The sequence below is a fragment of the Anomalospiza imberbis genome, chromosome 9 (assembly GCF_031753505.1).
Source record: "Anomalospiza imberbis isolate Cuckoo-Finch-1a 21T00152 chromosome 9, ASM3175350v1, whole genome shotgun sequence".
Lineage (NCBI taxonomy): Eukaryota > Metazoa > Chordata > Aves > Passeriformes > Viduidae > Anomalospiza > Anomalospiza imberbis.
The window spans coordinates 25,630,668-25,652,184 of record NC_089689.1 but is presented as its reverse complement, the minus strand read 5'-3'; the positions used below and the strand labels follow the sequence as shown (position 1 = coordinate 25,652,184).

Below are 21,517 nucleotides of genomic sequence, written 5' to 3'. Positions count from 1 at the left end.
TCCCTGTTCTGGCCAGAAGCTGGAAGTAGCTTTAGTGAATACTCATGGGGTTCTTGTATTTGTGAGGCTATTCCAGATGAACACGTCTGTGCTTAGTAAATAAAAACCTGCCAGGATCTGGAATTGGGAGAAACAGGTTCCTGTTCAACTCTTTGCTGCCTCGCTGAGTGACATTTAACCCCCATAATCCCCTCTCCCTGTGTGCAGTAAAAATAGTTATATCTACAGCATAAGTAAGTTTTCCATTAGTCCTTAGGAAGGTCTGTGAAACCACTTTGAGAGTCTCTTATGGGAAGGGTTGTTATGATGATTACCTGAAAAGCCATCATTTGGAAGATATGAAATCACCACCTAAATATGTGCTTTCTGGTTCACTGAGACAAAAGAACCTTGAGATTCAAAAATGAATAGGAGTTTGAGACATTGACTCCACTTGCAGAAATCGTTCTCCCTAAAATGCTGAGAGATACATATTTCCATTTGAAGATCTGAAAGTAATTTACAAATAGTTGAAACCTGCTAGTCACCCTGTGAGGATTAAATACCTGCTCATTATCACTGAAAAAATGCATTTAAGGGTTTGGTCTGGAATTGTAGAACTCCTGATTTTACAACTTATCCCCTGTATATTGGGGTGTCTCTGGGATGTGCTATTATTTAATTTCCTCAGTCATACAAAACTCTTTTAAGGCTGATAGTACTCCAGGAATAATGTTGGAGCTGTGCCAGAGGATGGCGGATGGTAGGAGAACTGATATTGTTTGGATAAAAGTCATAATTCATGCCAGTTTGGTCTAAAAAAACCTGCCTCAAGTGTGATGTATGGGTGAGGTGGGAGGGCCCAGCACAACTCTATAAAGAAGTATCTCACAACTTCTATAAAGAAGTTTCAGAGTGTTGACAGCCCTACACACTTTTCCATATGCACCACCAAAATTTCTACACTTCATGGCCAATAGGAAGCACAATGGTGAAGAACAGGTGATTTTCAAAATTAGAGTCTCCAACCTAGATCAAAAAAAGGCCCTACAACGCAGCTTAGAAGCTCACAAATAACTCCTCAGGCATTTGTGTGGGCTTCAGTGAACATGCTTGGGGCACTCACTCCTAGAAGCAAGGCTTTGCAATGTGTTGGCTGGGAGCAAACCTCACCAGACATGGCAGAGAGGAATTCCACCAGCAAACAGCAGCTCAGAGGATGTTTTTTTGGAGGATTTTTGAATGCCTGTTTTTGTGAACAGAACCTACTCCCTTGAATGTCAGTGCTTCAGATGCAAGGAAAATTCTAAGGATGAAGGAATTTTAGAGAAATCGAAACACTGTAATTCAAACTTGACTTGATTGTAATTACACACAGTGGAAAATAAAACTGTTGCAGATGGAAAAATCACATCAACATCGGTATTATTAAATAACTCATTATTATGACTGTTGAAGTGATATCTTTTGATGTGTCTTTTCTTTCATTTCTTCCAGCATAACTATATTCTATGACCAAAAAAGCTGTCAGAATTTTTTACAGATTCAGTACACAAATTAAATAAATCTGTTCATCATTGTACTTATATAAATGGAGACACAGTTTACACATGGAGAAAAACATCTAATCATTTTAAATCCTGTTTTAGTCTGTGATGTCTTGTAATAGTGAGTTCCAGGCACTAATTGTGACACTTTAAAAGTATTTTCTTCCAGCAGATGTAAATGCTCTACTGCACAATTTTACTTGATTTTTCTTTTTCATGTAGGAAAAATTATTCTCTGTGTAATCCTCAATCCTCAATTCTGTTTATTTCTGCTATGTATATTTCTCTCCTTAGCCTTCTTCTATAAAGATGATGATGTTTTCAATGTATATTTAAATCTCAAGTTTCTCTGCATCTCTATATGGTGTCATTTCAGCTTTTAATTCCTCAGTCCTATCCCTATTGACAGGGTGAGGGTTATGGGCAGATCTGAGGGGGCCGTGTCACCGAGTTAGAGAAGCTCTGCTGTTCTGTGGTTGTGTGGAAAGCATTTAAATAGAAATTGAAGTCCAAGGTGGGAACAAAGACAGAACAAACAGATGAAGGTCAGAAACTGCTGCCTCGGATTCCTTGTACAGCCTGTGCTGCCAGAGCACAGCCAACAGGGGTGCATCCCATCTCTGTGCCTCACAGTGGTGTGCAGCACTGGGGCCCTGAGGGGGAATGCTAGAACATCACTTTTTCTCATTATTTCTTTCACCAGTTCCTCCAGATCTGCAGGTCTGTGAACCTGAGGGAGAAGAGGGAAAGCTGCTGGTCTCGGTAGGAGAAAGGAGGATGCAGAGAAAAGGAGCCAGTGAGTGCTGGGGCAAAGGAAGGCAGAGGATGGGGGACAGCAGAAGTGAGGGCACACATCTTCCATGAAGCTCATAGTTTCTGATTGAGGTAGGAAATGTTTCAAACAAAGTTTTCACTCCACGTGTAGCATTGTCAACTTGTCTATGACCATGCAGCTACATATTTCCAGTGTGGTTTGTTTTGTTGTTTGAGAGGCCTTTTTTTTGAGGATATAAGTAAGCAAAAGTATAAACCTTCATCTACTTTTTTTTTTTTTTCTTCCTAATGCTTATGTGAAGGGTTTGATCTAATAGGTATATATGAGTTTATTCTTTAGGTCTTTCTAGATTCAAAGGAAGAGCTGAGTTTTCTTTAGGGAGGAACTGAAACTCACTTGAAAGGAAGTGATAGATGTAGTTGGCTCATTGTTATCTCAAGCATTTCCCTTCTTTGTTGCACTGGAGATAGATGAATAGCTGCTATGCATGGACGTACAAGACTCTCAAGCTCTGGTTAATGATTTTTGGTAATTAAATAATTCAAGGTGTGACTGAGTCAAACTCTAGCAAAAGGGATTTTATTCTTGAAATAATCTGGCAGGCATCACTTTTGCAACACTTTCTTGGCTTATCTGCTGTTGGCATCTTAGTCTTTTCCTCCCTACTGCTCCTCAATGAGAGTGGGCATCAAAACCACCATCCTTTGTGCAGAATGTTTGAAGCTGTCTTTCAAAGGAGAAAGGCTTACACACCTGTGCTGCAGATTGCAGGCACATCTTTGTTTCTTAAATAACTCAGGAATATGTTGCTTGAATTCAACCACACTTGACTAAGGCAACTGGTGACTGCTGTAGGGGAGAGCCAAAAACAGCTGCCACTGCTGAGGGCACAGAGAGGTAAGGCAGCCACTGCAGTAGCTTTCAGCAGCAGGTGGCTGTCAGTCAGCCACACACAGGCCTAAAATTCTTCATAGGGTTATTTCTCCTCTGTCAGAACTGCCACAGGGAATGCAGTGCTCATACCTCAGAGAAAAGGTGTGATGGGGGGCAGGTAAAGAATGGTTAAAAACATGGGCTCCTGCTTTACATGGGCTCCTGCTTTCATCAGTTCTTCGAGCAGTGAAATGGTTCACACACACACAAAGCTTTAAGCACACCCTGAAGTATTTAAGGCATTTACGAAAATCCAAAGCATCTTGTTCATTTCAATTACTTCTCCACCCACATTCTTCATTGAATTAAAGGATATCCTACACACTCTTTTGTTTCACTTCTTCCCCAAAGCTTGTTTCATCGTACACCAAGCAAGGATCTTCAGCATATTCATAGTAACGTCTCAGTCACGGCGTTCAGCATTATGATGTTCCTGGCACAAGGGATGTTATTAAAGGATTGAATAGATGAATAGATGGCAGATTTCCCCAGGGCAGCACATCAGAAAATGGACATCAAAAGAACCTGGCTCAAAATGCAGTGGGTATTACAGGCTCCTGACAAATCCCACTCATTTCTGAACAGTAGCACTGTCAGGCTGTGTTAGGGACATGTCCGTCCTGGAATACCTACATAAAACTGTTTGCTTATCCAGTGAAAGCACTCCCATTTCAACACCCACCCTCTAGTTGAAAACAGCATAATCTTCATTAGTCAAAAGTACTTTGGGCCCAAATCCAAATACAATCTTACTCAAATAATTACCAGCATCCCAAGGTTCAGGTGCTGTAGCCATCAAAATTACCTTTTTCTCCCACCATTTTTCATGAACCCATCTGGATTGCCCCAGAAACTCTGAATGTGTGAGTCTCTTTTACAGGATATGTAGGTTGTCACATATTACAAGTCATCTTCACAGACCCTGAGAGCATAACAGGCCACAGTCTGTGACAGGAAATTCTAAAAATTTCTATTTCCTTTTTCACCAAGAACTGGTTGGAATTTATTTTCTTAAAGCTATTTCAAAACATGAGTAACAATCAATTCCTGAGCAGGCACTGAGGAAGGAGAAGCACATACACTGACATGATGTCACCACCTGAATTATTCTGCTGAGATATAAAAATAGTTTGGAAGGCATCGCGGCCAAAATTACTATATCATTTAATTACAACCTGCTTTCATGACAGGCCATCAGTTAATTAAGAGTGTCAAAATGCTGAATTGCCTCCAGCTTCTACATGCTTTGCAAATGACATGGAAGTCATCTTTTTAAATAGCAACAGCTTAACTGAAAATGTAGAACCCATAGTGAAATGCTTTGAAAAATTAGGCAGTCAACTGAGCTGACCTGAAACTCCCCATGCCATAAATTCACTAGGGAAGACAGTTATAACCCATTTAATTTACTCTCTTAAGATCACATTCACATGACATCAAAACTATTTTTCTGAAATTGATATAATTTTGAAGTGTTATAAAACAGGCATCTGAAGTGATTGTACTCTGTGTAGGTACACATAGGGCCTGGCTCTAGCACTAGCACCTTCCCTCCAGGCTGCTACAACTGTAAAACAGGAAAGGCTCAGAAAAAAGGCATTTTTTCATTTAGAAATAAGTCACCTTCACTGATTCTCAAGTACCACATATGACATGAAAGAAAATTCTCTGTAAAGGGAATAATGTTGCTATAAACTTAGAAAATGAAGGAAATGGTTTGCCCATTTGTTATATCTGATACCAAATCCCTTATCCTCTTTATAGAGTCACATAGTTTTTTATTAAACAAACAATTTTGTATGAATTATGTAACAGTTTTATATAAATTGTAGCAAAACAAAAAAAAGAATAAAGTGAAAAGCTGACTGGATAGAAAGGTCATGTTTCCGAGCACCAAAGGTAAGAGTAGTATCCATCTGCAGGAAGAAGCCAAACATCTTGAAACTGAAACAAAACCAGAACTGTCCCTCTCCCTCATTCTCCCTTTGGCAGTGAGGGGGTTCTTTGTTTGGACAGACAGAAAAATATTGTTTGTTGGCTGGACTTTTCTATTCTTCCAACAAAAATGAGTACTTCACACTGGGAAAAAACCTGATGAGCAAACATCTCCCCCTATACTTTGCAAGAAGCTGAGCATCTTAAAAATACTAACTAAAATCCTGTCTCTTGGCTGAATAAGGGACCCAAGCCAAAACTGAGCCAGGACTTTATGTAGTATGGCAACATGAAGCGGAAGCTATAGGAGAGTGAATAAAAAGTATGAGGCTACAAGAAAGAAATCTGATCATTCAGAAGAATTGTGGCAGGCTCATGGTTTCATGACTGTGGCAGTGTCCAACTGATTAACAAATTCAGGGTAAGGGAAGACAGACTGAATTTCAATATAATTTACATGAATTATATTCACATGTGGGAGTAAGGGGAGTGCATTAGGCCTGTAATTTATGCAATAGGCAAAGAACTTCAAATACCAGAAAGAACTGAATGTGCTTTCTAAGTTGACTTCAAAGTGCTCCCTACTACTAAAGACTTTGATTGAGAAAAGATTCGAGCTTGGTAAAAATGCCATTTAATCTAACAGGCCATAAAAATGAAAGCTGACCAGTAAACAAGAGTGCTTTGCCAGATGACCAACACCTCAATGCAACTTTCACAAAATGGTGATTATTCAACAATTTTATGTCTATTTCAAAGGCAGTATCTGTGGGATGGATCCTGTCATCCATGTCGTCATGGTGGGACATTGTTGCTGTTTCTGTAAGGAAGAAGCCCTGAGCCCTGTAACTGGACTTTACTGCCATTCACAACTACTGAAAACCAGCTGTCATTAATTTTACAATCCCCATGGAGGTTTAAGGTAAAGGGACATATTTTATTCAGTGTTTTCAGAGAGAGCAGTCTAACAAAGGAGTTAGTATCCGGCAAGTCCCATTACACAATACAATGATGCAACATCAATGGAACATTGTGTTCTTCCCTGAGCACTCACCTTCTGTGTTTGACAGGCAATCCTTGGGGTCCCAGCATTAGCCCAGCAGTGGCTGGGATGGCATTGGCTCCAGCCCCTTCCCCTAATGGTGGAAAATATCCCATTGGTTGCACTTGTACAAGCTTAGCAAATGCTTCACATACCAGCCTGTGCTGGCCTCCTTATTCATGGAAACATACTTAAAATTCCCATTTGCCAGGTGTGGTGTTAGACCAGACGAGTCTAGAATCCTGCAGACACTGGAATGTGGCAAGGGGGGAGAAACTGATGATGATCTTTAATGTCCCCTCAAAACCATCATGATTTCTTATAGATATTAAGTCACAAAAATTGAGTGAAAGGAACAATAATGTCACTGGTTTTATGTAAAGATCTCCTCACTAATTATTCTAGGCAGGCATGCCCACTTCCCATTGGTTCATTCCTCTTTCACCAGTCCGTATGAGGGGGAAAAAGACCCAAACAAACAACAACAAAAAAATCTGAAACACACATGCTCCTCATGATCATGTCATTTATTGAGTCAGCAGCGATGGCAAACGGGGAATCAGTCGGTCTTACCGTCACAGGCAAACCCCACCACCAAATGCCATGGAGGTGTACACACACTCCTCCTGCTTGTCCCATGAACTCCATGGCTCTGCTGGAACCTTCCTGTTCTCCTGGCACTGGTTTGCCTTCGCAGCAGTGTAGCAACTCCCTGCTCAAGCAAAAAGACATTGCTTCACCAGGTGTAATTAGGCCTATAAAAAAACCACCTCAGGCTTATTTATGCCTTGCTAAATCACATGATTTAGATTTTGTGGAGTGCTGTGAGTCAGACACTTGGGAAGGCCTGACCAGCTATTTCTTCAACATCTCAGTGACAGATGTCTGTGTGTTGTTCATGTTGGTACCTCAGCAGTCAGTCAGATGAATGCTTTGAGTTTGCTAAAAAAGGCTGCTACCCCATTTCAAAGTCCCAGAACCCTTTCAAACAATTTTGACTATGATACAGAATTAAACAGGGCACAGTAAATAATAATACATACATCAAGAAGCTGCACTCTTGGGGGAGAGAGTGGGGGAATGAGAAAGAAAAATGCTTTTGGCATCTTTGACATATGTCTTTTATTTTGCTTTCATCAGACCAGAGAGACATTCCAAGAATAAAATTTGTAACTGTTTCTTCTTTAACAGGATTACTTAAATATGGTAGGAACAACAGTTAAACCTTGTTTTTATTGTGCATGTAATTCCTCCTGCAGCAATTTTTCATGGGACTGCTTATGAGGGCAGGAGTAATTGAGGACAAGTATTTAATCACCTCTCTTATCTTGGCTTATCTAAGTGTTAAGATAAAAGGGCAAAAATCGAACCAAGGCACATCTCATACAAATTTTAACACAGATTAATGTCTCAACAGAGAAACTAATAAAAAGAACTGCTCACCATATTTATTCAATGCAAGTGAATTCTTGTTCTGAATAGTTTCTAGTTTCCTTTTTTCTTTTCCAACACATATTGGCCATCCTGAACCATAATGAACATGAGGATCTGAGCAGTTTGGAAGTATCAGCACACTGTGATGGCAGTCAAATTCAGCAGTCCTGTTTCTCAGACAATACCACAACAGCTATAGGGAAAGGAAGATGACAGAACTGCAGTCACAAAGGCAAACACAATGGCTGTACATTCCTGATGATGCTACTGTGAGCCATTGAGGAAATGGAGGTATAAGACATCTAAACCTTTTATTACAGTTTACTGCAAATCCATTAAGTGCTTTTGCAGATTAAAACCAGTAAGACTGTCTGCATTTTCCATGGAAGAGTTTCCATCACTTAAGATGCTAATGATGTTTGCTTGTAGCCAAAGAACAAGAAAGTTTGTTCAAAAAACTCACCAGGTTCTCAGCGACCCAGACTGCACTATAAAAATCCTCTATAATTTACAAAATCATCAGGATAAAACATGTATTCCACTAGAAACAATAGCTAGATTATCCCTTCAAATTTGACTATAGCCTTGAAAAGAAAAAAGAGTGTCTAGAATATTTTTATGGAAAACCTATTTCAAGGTTCTCAGGAGAACTGAGCTGGAAAAATCACCATGTAATGGGATAAACTATTACAATTTTAGGGCTGCAAGTGGCCAGCATTTCTCAGTGCACAGTGCCAATGAAAGCAACCCTGTAACTCAAAGGGCAGGAGAAGAGTTAGAGGCAATAATATCCCTGTGTTCAAAAGTTAATAATTTACAACAACACTGAAATCATGCTGCTGAAAGGTGATATAGTAAAGACTAGAAAATAACACATCCCCTGTTTTCCAGAAGACTGGCATCACTTTTGTGTCAAAATAGAAGGAAGCCTCAGCAAATTGCCAAAATATCCATCAGGAGATCATGAGAAAACCTGATGTCTTTCAGTAAAATTGTGGAAGGAGGCTTGGGAAACTTAAGATATACAAGGGAAGAAATCCTTATTCAAAGTAAAAATTATTTTAGGCCGTATTTGATTCTTTCAGAAACATGCAAAATGTCACTAATTACAAGTGTCAATCACAGAGCAGGCCAAGTCTCCAGCAACAGAGCAAAGGTTTCAAAATGAACAGAGCAGGAATTTAGTTGCATTGTTAGTCCCTGGAGATTATAACAATGCTGTAAGCAAACTAGGGCTGTCTTCAACAGCATGTGTCAGAAACCATTTGAATCTAGATCTTGTCACAAAAGTGGAAATTCCATATTAAATATGTCAGTCTGTAAATTTTAAAGTGATTTTCAGTGAACAAGAACCTGCAGCATGGAACATCAAAACTTCAGCAGCTTGCCCCAGTAAATCAGTGCTCACCTAGGAGACATGCAGAACAGGCTCACTGGGAAGGCTGTGCAGCTGTGGAGCAGTTGGGTGGCTGGGGCAGAGGGCAGTGAGGGCACACTAGGCTCACATGGGCAGCTTGTATCTGCCCATGGTGCAGGCAGAGTGAACTGGACAGAATTCCTATTTCACAACAAAAAATTTAGAAACAAATTGCAAGTTAGAGGATCTGACGACATCATCACCCAAGGCTTCAATATGGCCAATCCTGCCCTCTTCCTAAACTCGGTACGACCCTGGCAGCAGCAGCACAAGCTGCCCTACAGCGTCTTGCCAAGCCCCAGCACCAGCAGGGCTCAAAGGCCAGCTCAGTCCAGCCTGTGAGGCTGCCTTGCTGCTCGCTATCCCCACCCAGCCTGCCTGCAAACACTTCCCTGTTAGGGGGTTAACCTTTATCTCCCAAACATTTCAAGCTCATTGGCAGGCGGTGAGGCAAAGGCAACAAGATGGGCTCCTGTAGCTTCAGAGCAAGCTGGTCCAGCTGACCTCAGGCGTCAGTTTGGGAAAGCAAAGGAAGGGGAAGCCTTGCTCTGTTGGCAGCAGAAAAGCCAGAGATCAGTGAAAGCTTTTCAGGGAACATCACTCTTGGTGTGCAAAGGTCTGGCATCCTGCTGACATCTGCTGAGATTTTACATCTTCACTTACCTATGTCAGGCAATCATTTGCATTGCTTGGAAATTTCCAGCTTCGCACATGGCCTCAAAATGAGATCTGCTGCTCTCAAAAGGTTTGCGCCACACTTCCCAATGTCTGTAGAGAGCTGGTCTCACAGCACTGGCTCTTCTTTACCAGCTAAGTTGCATTAGACAGAATCTAAAAATACATTAAATACTTTCTAATATTACTTTTTGACATAAGCAGTTACTATAGCTGCAACAAGGATGTTGCAAGAAAGTGCAATGAGGTTGCGTAACTCCTTTTATTCAGCTGGGATATGTGCACTGAAAGGTCAAAACGCCATGGAATAAGATTTTTTGTTCCTATGTTTGCCTTAGCATTCATACTTTAACAAAAATATCACAAACAACTTCAAGAACTCAAATGAGCAGTTGAACTCCTTTTACTTCAAAGAGGCAATTAATTTAGCTTAGCTACAAAAATCTACCTGCAATGCAAAATTCAAGTAGATGCTGTCTAATATGTGAGAATCTGACAGATAACAGTTGACAAAAAAGCAGCATCTGAGCAAGCTGGGGGTCTGCTGCTTAGTGGGAGGGAGTTTAACAGCACAGAGAACCCATCAAATACTATGTGTTTATCACACAGAAGTAGCTTTTTATACCACTTGCACAGAGATGTAGCTCTCTCCTCTCAAGAAACATCCAGTTTGGTATACATTAATTTACAAAGCACATAGAGGAGGCAGAGCAGTACTCCTGAAATAAATGCAAACCAAGGCCCTGGAAGATGTACAAATCTGTTTTTTCTAGTTCTGTAACAGTGGTGGATGTGAAGTGAAAGCCCCAATAACCCTGCTCTAGATAGCAACCCAAGCTTCCATCCAAACATACCAAGAATACCAATTTTAGAAATAATGTCTTTGCTTGCTCCCCAAATCCCTGATACTGCAACCCTCATGTTTCTGGATAAATCCCTTAAGTTCTTCAGTGCCTGCAAACTGGTCTTTAAAAGACAGGGATTAAAAAAAAATATTTAATGGGAAAGCAGTTAAAGGCAAATAACTATTCCCTGCAATTGTGCTGTCACTTCTGTGAAGCTGCAGTGGCTGCTGTTGCGATGTGCTTCTCTTCTGCACCACTTCATTTGCTCAAGTACAAAACAGGGATAATTTAATTAGTGAAATCTGGATCCCCAGAATAAAGACTACTCACTTTGTTGAGCAAACCAGTACTGCCTTCGAATATGAGCAGACTGATCTTCAGTGCTAGTGGAAGAATTCGCTCACTCACCTTCACCTAAGGGGCAGTTTGCTCAGCCCTCTGTAAATTCCTACTGTCCAGAGCTGCATGGGTTCTGATTCCAAGGAACCTCAGGAAGATCCTTCCTGGACCTTCCTCAGTAGAGACATTAATTCATCTCATATATAGTACAGCTTTACTGTGCTTTCCTGGCTTCCTCAGTTCCTTCCTGCTAACAGAAGTACACTGGTCAATCAACCCACTGCTCACAAATTAAATCAGCTGTAAGACCTCCAGTACTCATTTTGTACACACCAAATCCAAAACATTATTTGTGAAGATCCTGGCAGAAGGGAGCTCATAGCAACTCCTAGTTCCCATGGAAAGTTGACAAATATGAGGAAGTTATCAACATATTTCCACAGCAGTTCTAAATTCATCCTAATCATTCCTGTGCACTCTTCAAGTATTGCTATATAAAAAAAGCTAAAAACAAAAAATCCAAGGTCTGTATTGTGCATTAAATGTCCTTTTTGTATTAACTCTTTCCACCCTACAAACATTCCCAGCTGTAAATTCACTTTGTTCTCCAGCTCTGCATGGGAAATCCATGCACCCAGCCCCAAGTCTCCAGCACCACTGCCTGTACTGTAACCCTGGCATCCATCACACACAAGCATTTCTTTTCCATAGAGAAGACTGTGAAACAATTGCAGGTTTTCAGACTTCTCTCCTGCCTCAGAGAAGCCAGCCAGACCCAGGTTTCCCAGCCATAAACTAGGGAACACACAAATGCACCAGCAGCCAGGGCAGGAAGGTCAGTGTTTGCTGTCTCACACATTTGCCGATTCTTTCATTTTCACTGATCGAGCTCTGACTCCCTCACATACAATCCAGGAGACGTTTTGATTTCCTTTCTGCTCCATCTCCCTACTTTCCAATCACTGCTAAGTTATTTAACATGTCAGTAGCATTACCAGTATCTTTAATACATCAGCAGAGTTAAGTAGTGAGCAAGTAAGCACAAGGGCTTCAGAAGTGTGGTGGTTATCATGCTTCAAGCCAAGCAAAGAACAACTTAGTGTCCACCTTTAGGAGGGGAGTTTTTATTTACCAATGCTCCCCAAAACTATTTTTAGTAACCTTGCATTTTCATCAGCATGTACAAACACTGTTTGTGTTATACCATGAATAAATACAAAAGAAAAAGAGCTTTTCCCACAACAGCCTTGATAGGCTACTTTTAATTAAAGTCAGTTTAATGATTGATAAGCTCTAGTATTTCCAGCAGCAAATCATAAGTGGTTGACTGTTTCCAGATACAGTGAAAAAATTGAATATAACTACATAAGCTAGCACAGTTAGTTGGCTTACTGGTTGTCAATGTAGGAAAAATTTGAGGGTTTAACATGTAAATTCAAGAGCAAAAACTAAACCAGTATTTTGTAGGAATCAGAAAGTTCAGCTATATAAACTGAGGGAATCATTGTTTCCAAGGCTTACTTTTAGTCTCTCACAGAATTACTTTTGACATACCTCCTACATCAGAACGAGCAAGCAGGAATTTTCAGTATCAGATTAGTATTTAGAAAGGGGATGTCCCATATATGAACTGCGTACAGTTGCTACTTGGAAAGGTTCTTCACTTGTGCCTCTTAAGCAAACAGAGGAACACTGCAAATATCTGTGGCCTCATGTCCTTCCTTTGCTCCCTGGGCTCACAGAGGCAGCAGAAGACAATTCCATGTGCCTGAACACACATTTGTGGAGACATCTCCTCCTTATAAACAGAACAAATCATCTGCAGCTGATCAGCCATACAACAAACGAGTTTCTTCCAACACCACAGAGAACATAGGAGTATAGGGAGTGTGAAATCCTAGAGCTCTAACAGAACCCTCCCTAGCCCAATGTCTTCCTTGGTCACTGTCACCAAGAATGCAGTGCTGTCTCAAACAGCTGCTGCATCCACCTGCTTTCCTCAGCCAGTGCTGGTGGGAGGAGCAAACACACAGGAGGGAGCATTTCCTCTTTTGTACTGTTATTTTATTTTGTAGTAAGATCCACGTAGTATATAAAATATAACAGGAAAAACTGAACGAAGCCTAGAAAATGAACCGAGGAGTTCAGCTGATGAACCACTACAGCTCAACTTCCGAGGGTTCATGAAGTCTCCAGAACTCATGGACTGTTTGCTTGTACTATTACAGTTCTCTAGCATATGAGCCTACACCAAAAGCTGATATGTTCCAATTAAGCCATAGTTAAGTGACAGATGTAGAGGAAAAAAAAAAAAACAAAGTGGCTTTGGTAAGCCACAGCTGCCCTTGACAGAGGTTACAATGATGTCTAACTATACTGTAACGCACATTACATCAAGAACCTTGAAAGAGCCTCTGAGAAAACAGCTTCACATTAAGCATTTTAAAGAAAGGTCATAAATACTGCACTGTACCAACAGTACCTCCCAATGTCCTCCTTATGCCTGAGGAGCATTTGTGTTTTGTAAGAAGCTACTACATAGATGACACCAAACCTAGAGGTAGGTTATAGGCCAAGGTAAGTTACAGGCAAAAAAAAAAAAAAAAGAAAAAAAGAAAAAATCCCTTTAGAGCTAGTCACTGCACAGACTGCCCAGCAGGAAGCAAGGCAAAGTGTCAACAACTCTTTCCTCCCACCCTAAACATTGTTCACACAGCGCATTTAGTTCCTAGTGCCCTAAGAATGAGAGTGGATCATCAGCTGCTAGTAAATGCAGTCATGCCAAGAGAACAGCTTGAAGTTATTCAAGCAAAAACCTGTTACTGTGCAAAACTGGTGCACTGGACTGTTACCAACCAGACCTCCAAGCTTAGGAAGTGACCTGACAGTAGAGAACCAAGGTGTTTTTCTTTTGACTGGGAAATACTTTAGTAACCAACATGAGAACATACTGCTAAGTCTACATGGAAGGAGTAAAATATCAGCTTGTATCAAAACTTTAGAGACCAAAAAAAAAAAAATTGAAAAAGGTTAAAAAAAGCACACTTTGATGAGACCAAGTTTTGAAAAAGTTACGATACCAAACAAGCCGCTAAAACAGCTCATCACCCCTAAAACCTGGGATCAACACAAGGTTGATAACAAATACATGTACATTGAGAAACACATCTGCAAGTACAATAGTTACAGCAAATTAACCCCAAGTTTTAATGGTGTAATGCATTCAGGTCACAAAATGTGGACAAAACGTTAATCTTAACTCCCTCTTGTGCACTATTTGGTGATAATCAAAGTAACGATGCTGAAGATTCATTTTATTTCTACTTCCAAAAGAAAAGGGCAAATGGTTAAATATGTGTTCTCCAATTTGTTCTCCACTATACGTACACCCACACACATACACACACCCCTCAAACTGCACTGACATTTCTTTTTGACCAAAAGAGTAGATCCTGGGAGTAAGTGCAAAATGCAAAATCAACTGACAGAAAATGCTGAACAAACAGCATCATAAAAATACAAAATATTTATATTACTGAACTATTAACAGATGATGTTCTCTGTTTCTTTAAAACTTTGGAACCACATAGCTGATTTCTTAAATCTAGTCCATGCCAGCTTCCAGAACTATTAATGTTTTAGTTAGCTTCATTCTTTGATGCTTCATCAAAATTTTCTACGAGATCTGAAAAAGATGAAGATATTTAATACAGTAATGGCCAGTAAGCTTACCTTTGTAAATTTAATGAAAATGCACATAGTTACAGGAATGATTAAGTAGTACTTAATTACACTTAGGGAAACCCTTTCTTTGTGGGCAGATTTCAAAGGGCTTTAGAAAATATTGGTTGTTTAAATGTATACAAAGAACTAGAAAGGCAGAAACATTCCAACAGTGAAAATTCTAACATTAAGTGATTAAGATCTGATTTTCAAAGATGCTCTACCAGCTGTAGTCGAGTTTTGAGCATCAACATTCTTCAAAGAATGCCTGGCGTTTCAGATTGTTGAATCTTATGCAAGGTCACAAAGAAATAAACCAGTGCCAAGGCAGGAGGAATCGAATCTCTGGTCCACACGTATGTTGTTTTAGCTAACACACCATAGCAAAGGATACAGTGCAATGTGGTTATTGATAAAATAGTTATTTGCTGACAAATAAAGCACTTATCATATTTACTTTCAGACACTGACATAAGCCTTTTTTCTTCTGCTACAGAAATAAAAATTCCCACTCCAGACCCTGATATGAAAACAACCTGATAACTATGCCAATTATGTCATTTTGCAGTCCTAAACCTCTGTTTGCATATTTAGATACATGTTCAACCTCACTGAAACTATTTTAATCTGGTTTCACTCAATAATCAAGGTAGCTGCACAAGGTAATCCCTTTTTCAAAAGCTGGAATCCCAAGTTGTATTTTAACACTGTCCTATATAAGAAGCGTCCCTTAGCAAGCAAGAAGTATGATCACATCAAAAGCTACATATTTAAATGAATCAATCAAAATATTTATCTATTAAGTGGATATAAAAGTGTGTATGTGCCTACCTGGGACATCATCATCTTCTTCATCAATATCTTCAGATTTTGGTGCTTTACTATCCAACACTATAAAAAGAAATTTGGTGCTGAGTTCTCATAATACAGAATCAGGGACACTCAAACAACAAAATAAAAACCATATATGTGAAAAAAGCAAGCACTTCCCCAGTGCCCAGTAGTGACAAACACACAAATGACCAGGTACTGAGAGTTAACAGCATGACCAAAAGGCTCCTTTGGGAACTTTCTGACAGCAAAGCATTAGCAGAGCCATTTTCAGATGCTACGGGGTATTCATAAAGAGTTTGAAAGAGATCAAATGATACAGAAAACCCCCAGCATGACTCAATCTTCTAAGTGAAGTCCCATGTTTTAATGCAATAATAATATGGCACCAACCAGAGACCAATGTATCATATGATTCAAATATTATGATGATCCATCTCTCTAAATTTTAGAAGGTATTTTATACATTGCTAAAGAAGAAAAACAAACCCTTTCACTTAAACTCTGAACACAAATGTTAGAGAAATTAAAACTGATTTAAAAGGAATAACTGTTTGTTGAAAACATTAGAACAGGTGATGTATATTCCATTCCAAAAACAACTGCAACACATCCAACTATAGTCATTTTAATGGCCATAACAGTCTAAACTGGAACTGTACCTAATCTTCATTTTTTAACTGTAAAATTACGGTGATAGTTATACCACATACACCCCTCCACCCATGCTCCCAAAGTTTTAAAATTAATAGAAAATAAAGAATCGTATGCATAACTGTGATTTGGTTTTTTTAGTTTCCCATTAAAACTTTGATTTTTAACTAGTTTTTTTTTTAAGTCTTGGTTGGATTCCAAAGCGAATTGTAGAGCAGAAAAACATCTTTTTTTCTTCTATAACTGCAATAGAAATATGTTTTTTATGAAGAAAGAAAATAGAATAGGTTCCCTGACAAAAAGAACCGGTTGAGTTTTTCCAAGTAAAAGCATGAACTTGCTCTCCCCATAGCAGTCTGCCATATACAGCTGTACACCTGCTATCACAGCATGCCAGACTTATCTATTTCTTTTAAATCAGGGCCTGACCATGCAATCTTGAATCAACAAAGATAAAAAGAAAGGTTTTCCCCCACCCTCTACTTCCACAACAGCAGTGGCAAATAAATAAAAGCACACACACACTTCTGACTTTTTAAGTCACATGCTGTTGTTAAATTTGGGTTAAAACTTTCAGTAGTTCCTATGTCCTTTTAGTCAGCTATGAAATATTCCAAAAAGACCTACCTTGTCTTGGGAATTGTTCAGCTAACTTCCTGAGACTTGTTAAGCTGTCAGCACCAAGCTGGCTTAAGATGCCTGGAAGCATTTCTGTGATTGGTTTAGCTTCTGCATGACCAGTAATTGCAAAAGTGTTGGCAGAGAGGGAAGCTTGAACCTTGGGGTTGTTGAAGTGAATAACTGTTCCATCATCTTTTATCATGTTCACCTGTTTAAAGGTATTAATAACATTTACCTAAGTGTTGCAGCATCTTGTTACACAAGCATTATAACTAAAATCTAGATGTGAAATACTGAAAATTACAGAACTAGCACTCCTCCTGAAGGCTAATATGATAAAAGCACCTGGAACTAAAACCATCTAAATTCAAAGCTCTAACAGCAGCACCTTACCACATCAGGTTAAGCCATTGCCTTTCACAGGTACCTGTGTCACCTACCAGGAAAACATTCCTGCTTCTTCCCAGCTGGCAAAGGCACAGGACTCGCACTGGCTCAAGGCAGGGATGCACTGGGGGATTATGTACCAACTGCACTAGAACAGACTTCCAATACCTTCCCAATAATTCCATGAGGGCTCTTAAGACTAAGGACATCACACAGTGATCCTGCTCTCTTCTTCTTCCCTGGCCTTCTGAATCACCAAGAATTCTATCTTACAGCCAGTGTAGTGGCCTGCTTTAGAAAGCTGAAAAGCTTTTTCTTCTGGGCATGGATAAACTATTATGTGAAAAATAATTGTTTGACCATAGGAAGAGAGTTCTACCCGTCCAACACAACAAACTTACATGAAAAGAAAATTAAGCAATGTTTTTAAGTTACAGGGAGAAAAGAGGGATTCAGAACTAAGGATGAGATCTAAAATACAAAAACATCTAAGTTCTCAATCCTCACACAGCAGCAGAGTTCCAAATATGTTTTGAACAGGAAATCCAGGTGTGTTGCTTTCCTGCAAAACCAAGTAATGTCCTGTCCTTTGTCCATGGGGAAATGATAAAGGCTTCAAGCACAGTTACTCTGTTACTTAAGAGCCTCTTTCAAAATGACACAAATGTGTTACTCATGCTTGACTCAACATTACTCTTCTATCTGCAAAAAGCATACCAAGGTCAACTTGCAGTCACTTGAATAAAACATTCCACAATTATGTCTCTTGCTATCAAGGTGGAAACATTTTGCATCATCTTCCTACACTGACATTTTAAAATTCCTTAATAACTGTGTCTGAATAAAGACCCTGTGCTCTGTGCATAAAAAAACCCCTGAACATACACTAAGAAGAATCATGTCTTTCTTTAGTTCATATAGCTCTGCATATTTGTATTAAGCTCAAGAAAACGACACACCAAACGGTTTCTGTAACAGAGGTCTGAAAACTTACAGGCAAACCACACCAAATCTGCATTTGCCTTTGGAAGGGAGGAATGCACTTAGTGACTTCTGCATGCACCTTGCAATCCTGCTTCAATTAATTAATCACAGAGTAAATATTCCACTTCTTTAGCCAAGTAGTACAAGTACTGCAGCCACACTGAGCTCATGATGGAGAAACCTCCTCCTCTTCCCATGTATGGGTCACTCCCTACACTGTTATGGAAAACATGTTTTATTAATACATGTAAATGAGAGGTATTCAAGGAGCACCTGAAACCTTCACGTTCCCACTTACATTAACACAGAAGCTGCTTCTGCAGAGACTCTGCAGTGCTTTAAAAAACATTTCCTGTCACTGCTACAAACAATTCCAGCAATTTTTGTGCAGTAAAAAGTCCTAATTTTGACAATACAGACTCAAGTTCTTACTCAAGGTATTTCTAAACTTTCCTTCCTACTCTGCACCACACTTGCTCTAGATGTGCCTGCACAGTCCATGTACATTTACTGCTCTTCCCTTTAGAGCAGGTAATCAAGTTTATAAAAGTCAAGAATGAAGAGAAGTTTTGTTCTGCAATAAATGCAAGACACAGACACACACACTTACTACCTCCACCACACACTGCCTGGCCAGCAGAACCTGCAGCTTTCCTTCTCCAAGCACACACACGTTAATGCCAATGAGGCAACAATACATCAAACAACGTTACCTCTCAATAACCAGATCTCTATGCTTTTGCTTGGAAGATAGAACTGTTGTCAAAACCAAAAGCAAACCCCACCACACCACCACCAAAACAATAGAGTGAATTTAACTTCAAACAGGAAACACTTATTTTTTTTCACGATACCTCTTCAATGCCAGCAATGTTATTTACAGCCAGTTTTTTGAGGGAACTCTGAAGTTTTTTGTCATCAGCTGTAGCTGTTCTGTGCACCACCTTCTTCTTTCTGCGAGCTGTTCCCTAGGAAGAATCAAGAGACAACAGTCAGCTCTGCTCAAAATCCCACAACACTAATGCAAAAGTCAGGGCACAGTCTGAGCAACATCTTTCAAATTATGAGACATTTCTGTAGACAAAAACACTTCACAACTTATTTCCCTTTACCTACAGCTTTGGCCATCATTCCCAATTTAAAGTTTTTTCTTAAGCATAAAGACCCAAGAAATACCAAACAGCAGTACATTTTCACTTCCACTAACCCAGGCTACAAAAATACTACTTTAATATTAAGCAATACATAACGAAGTTTACCCAAGATATTTTTTCCCAAACAAAGCACAAATACAGTGATTTAAATAGTCCCACTTTGGCAACCAATTCATTAACGCTTTCAGAGTGTTCCACAGACAGCAATTTTGGAATTCCTGCTTTGCAAACTTTTGTACAATCATCCCTACAACAGGGGATGAGCACCCACACTGAACAAGCGACATGCCTTTTTATGTGTCATATTAACCATCCCCTAGCTCAGAGAAAGGGAACAGCTCAGTGCACAGCCAGTGCCTGGAGCAGGCACAAAGAAAATCCCCAACAGGAAGACCATAAAGGCAGAACTGGGACATCCAACAGGTGAGATTAGCTGGAGCTTTCACAGGTCACAACAAGTCACTGAATTAAAACAATGCTTGCACACTGGAAACTGCTCATCCAGCCGTTGTGAACCGAAAGAAACTTGCATTTCAGGTAGCTGCACTACAGGCACAAAACCTGTATTAGTCAAGCCTGAGAATCATTTTTTTCTTCTCTTTCTATGAGCTTCAGCCTATGCTTTCAAAAGCATCTCTGGTGGTTGTCTTACCTTTCCTCCTATTCGCACCTGCGCTTGAAGCTTGGCCAGCTTTTCTTGATTCATAGTGCTACGTCTAAAGAGCAAGAACAAGTTCAACTTAACATCAAAACAGTAAGAAAGTCACAGTCCATTTTAAGAGTACTCTTACAATTGCGAAGGGTTTTTCAAACTTCTAGAACATCACCCAAAACAGTGTGTCAAACAAACACACAAAACCAGAGCTTTGAAGCCACACCACCTAAGCAATCCATAGCGGCCCTGCAGTAGGAAGGACCCACATTTAGCTGAAGTGTCTGTGCCACGATGAGGCACCTTCCACAGGACGTTTCATTCTGCATCAGGCAGAGGTACTCATTTCCAAGGTGCCAGTTTATTGCTGGAAGTATTTAACTGAATTACTGGCTCCAACCAGACCCAAACCAGCACATACACAACTGGGTCTGTGAAAACACCTTATCTTTACGAGGGTCCAGGGACACAGTCATCACAAAACTACCTGGGATAGTATTCATATAATGAATCTATGACACTTATGGCTAATAAGCGAGATCCAAACTCTGTGAAGTTCGCGCATGGACATGTTTACTACATGGACTTCTGGCAGCTCTTCATCCGATACAGTGACTGGGAAGTTTGTCCAGTGCTTCTCTCACGAGTCAGGTGGGACCTTTAAAGGCTGAAAGCCCTGAAAATCCATAATGGGTGAAAAAACGCCTCAAGCCTTCCAGCAAAAGGACTGCGTTTCGCTGCTCTGCTCCAGCGAGTCACCAGTGACCCAGGAAATCTCCGCATGTGCTTTGTACCGGGAACGACCGGGGGAAGAGCGGGAGCGGGCCAGGGATCGTGGCACGGAGGGACCCCGCGGGGCAGCGGGAGAAGGGGCTCAGGGTGGCTCGCTGGGCAGCCTCAGAGCACGGGGAGCGGGAGGGGAACGCGGCTCATCCCCCAGGAGCCCGTGTAACCGCGGTCTCACGGGAGGGCCGCGGCCCCGCGGGCCAGGGCAGTCCCCGCACAAGGGTGTCGCTCGCTCGGCCTCTCCTCGAGGAACGGCCCAGTACTGCCCAAGGGGATAGGAGCGAGCTGCCGCGGCGCCCCGCCCGCCTCAGGGCGGTGGGGACGCGGCGATACCGGGACGCGGAGACACCGGGACGCGGGAAGAGCGGCCCCCTCACCTGAGCGCGGCGGAGCCCCCGCTGCCAACACGCGGCGAGAACAAGATGGCGGCCGAGGAAGGAAAGAGAGGCGCACAGAGAAAGGAAGCGCCGCGCCACGTGACAGCGCCAGCCCGCCCGCAGATGGGCGGGCCCCACCTCATTTACACAGAGGCGGGGGGCGAGCAAGGGCTCCTGGGAGCGGTAGTCTTCAGGGAGCGGGAGTCGCCCGTGCCCCGGGGCAGGGAGCGGTGCCCTGTGACCCAAACTGGGACGCGGCGCTTCCAAACGCGTCACCGCTCGCTCTGTCCCCCTTAGTGAACCCTCCCTCACACGCTGCGCTTGCGGTCGGTTTTGCCTTCCCGGCAGCTGGGCAACTCCGGAGAGCAGCGCGACAAAAGGGTTTATTTGGGATGGAGATAAGAAACCCGGAACCACTCCCCTCCCA

The 21,517-nt window shown here is 41.1% G+C and overlaps 1 protein-coding gene and 1 long non-coding RNA gene across 2 annotated transcripts; one reads left to right on the top strand and one right to left on the bottom strand.

Annotated features, from left to right (window-relative positions):
- Nucleotides 1-1,811: 1,811 nt before the first annotated feature.
- LOC137478735 (uncharacterized) lies at nt 1,812-13,309 on the top strand. The gene is made up of 2 exons (XR_011001767.1): nt 1,812-2,411; nt 5,929-13,309. It is a non-coding gene; the product is annotated as an uncharacterized lncRNA (long non-coding RNA).
- BTF3L4 (basic transcription factor 3 like 4) lies at nt 12,964-21,208 on the bottom strand. Its single transcript, XM_068198753.1, has 6 exons — nt 21,091-21,208; nt 19,928-19,991; nt 18,976-19,089; nt 16,757-16,958; nt 15,476-15,535; nt 12,964-14,606 (listed from the first exon to the last, which is right to left on the bottom strand). The coding sequence occupies exons 2-6, from the start codon at nt 19,979-19,981 to the stop codon at nt 14,560-14,562; spliced, it is 477 nt and encodes a 158-aa protein (XP_068054854.1). The 5' UTR covers nt 19,982-19,991; nt 21,091-21,208; the 3' UTR covers nt 12,964-14,559.
- Nucleotides 21,209-21,517: the final 309 nt, after the last annotated feature.

Excerpts from the sequence above, each read along its gene's own strand:
- BTF3L4 (XM_068198753.1), bottom strand. The coding sequence starts at position 19,981 with ATGAATCAAGAAAAGCTGGCCAAGCTTCAAGCGCAGGTGCGAATAGGA. Across the intron at positions 19,090-19,927 it reads AGGTGCGAATAGGAGGAAAG|GGAACAGCTCGCAGAAAGAA; the intron begins GTAAGACAACCA and ends GATTCTTCCTAG. Across the intron at positions 15,536-16,756 it reads TGAACAATTCCCAAGACAAG|TGTTGGATAGTAAAGCACCA; the intron begins GTAGGTCTTTTT and ends TTCTTTTTATAG.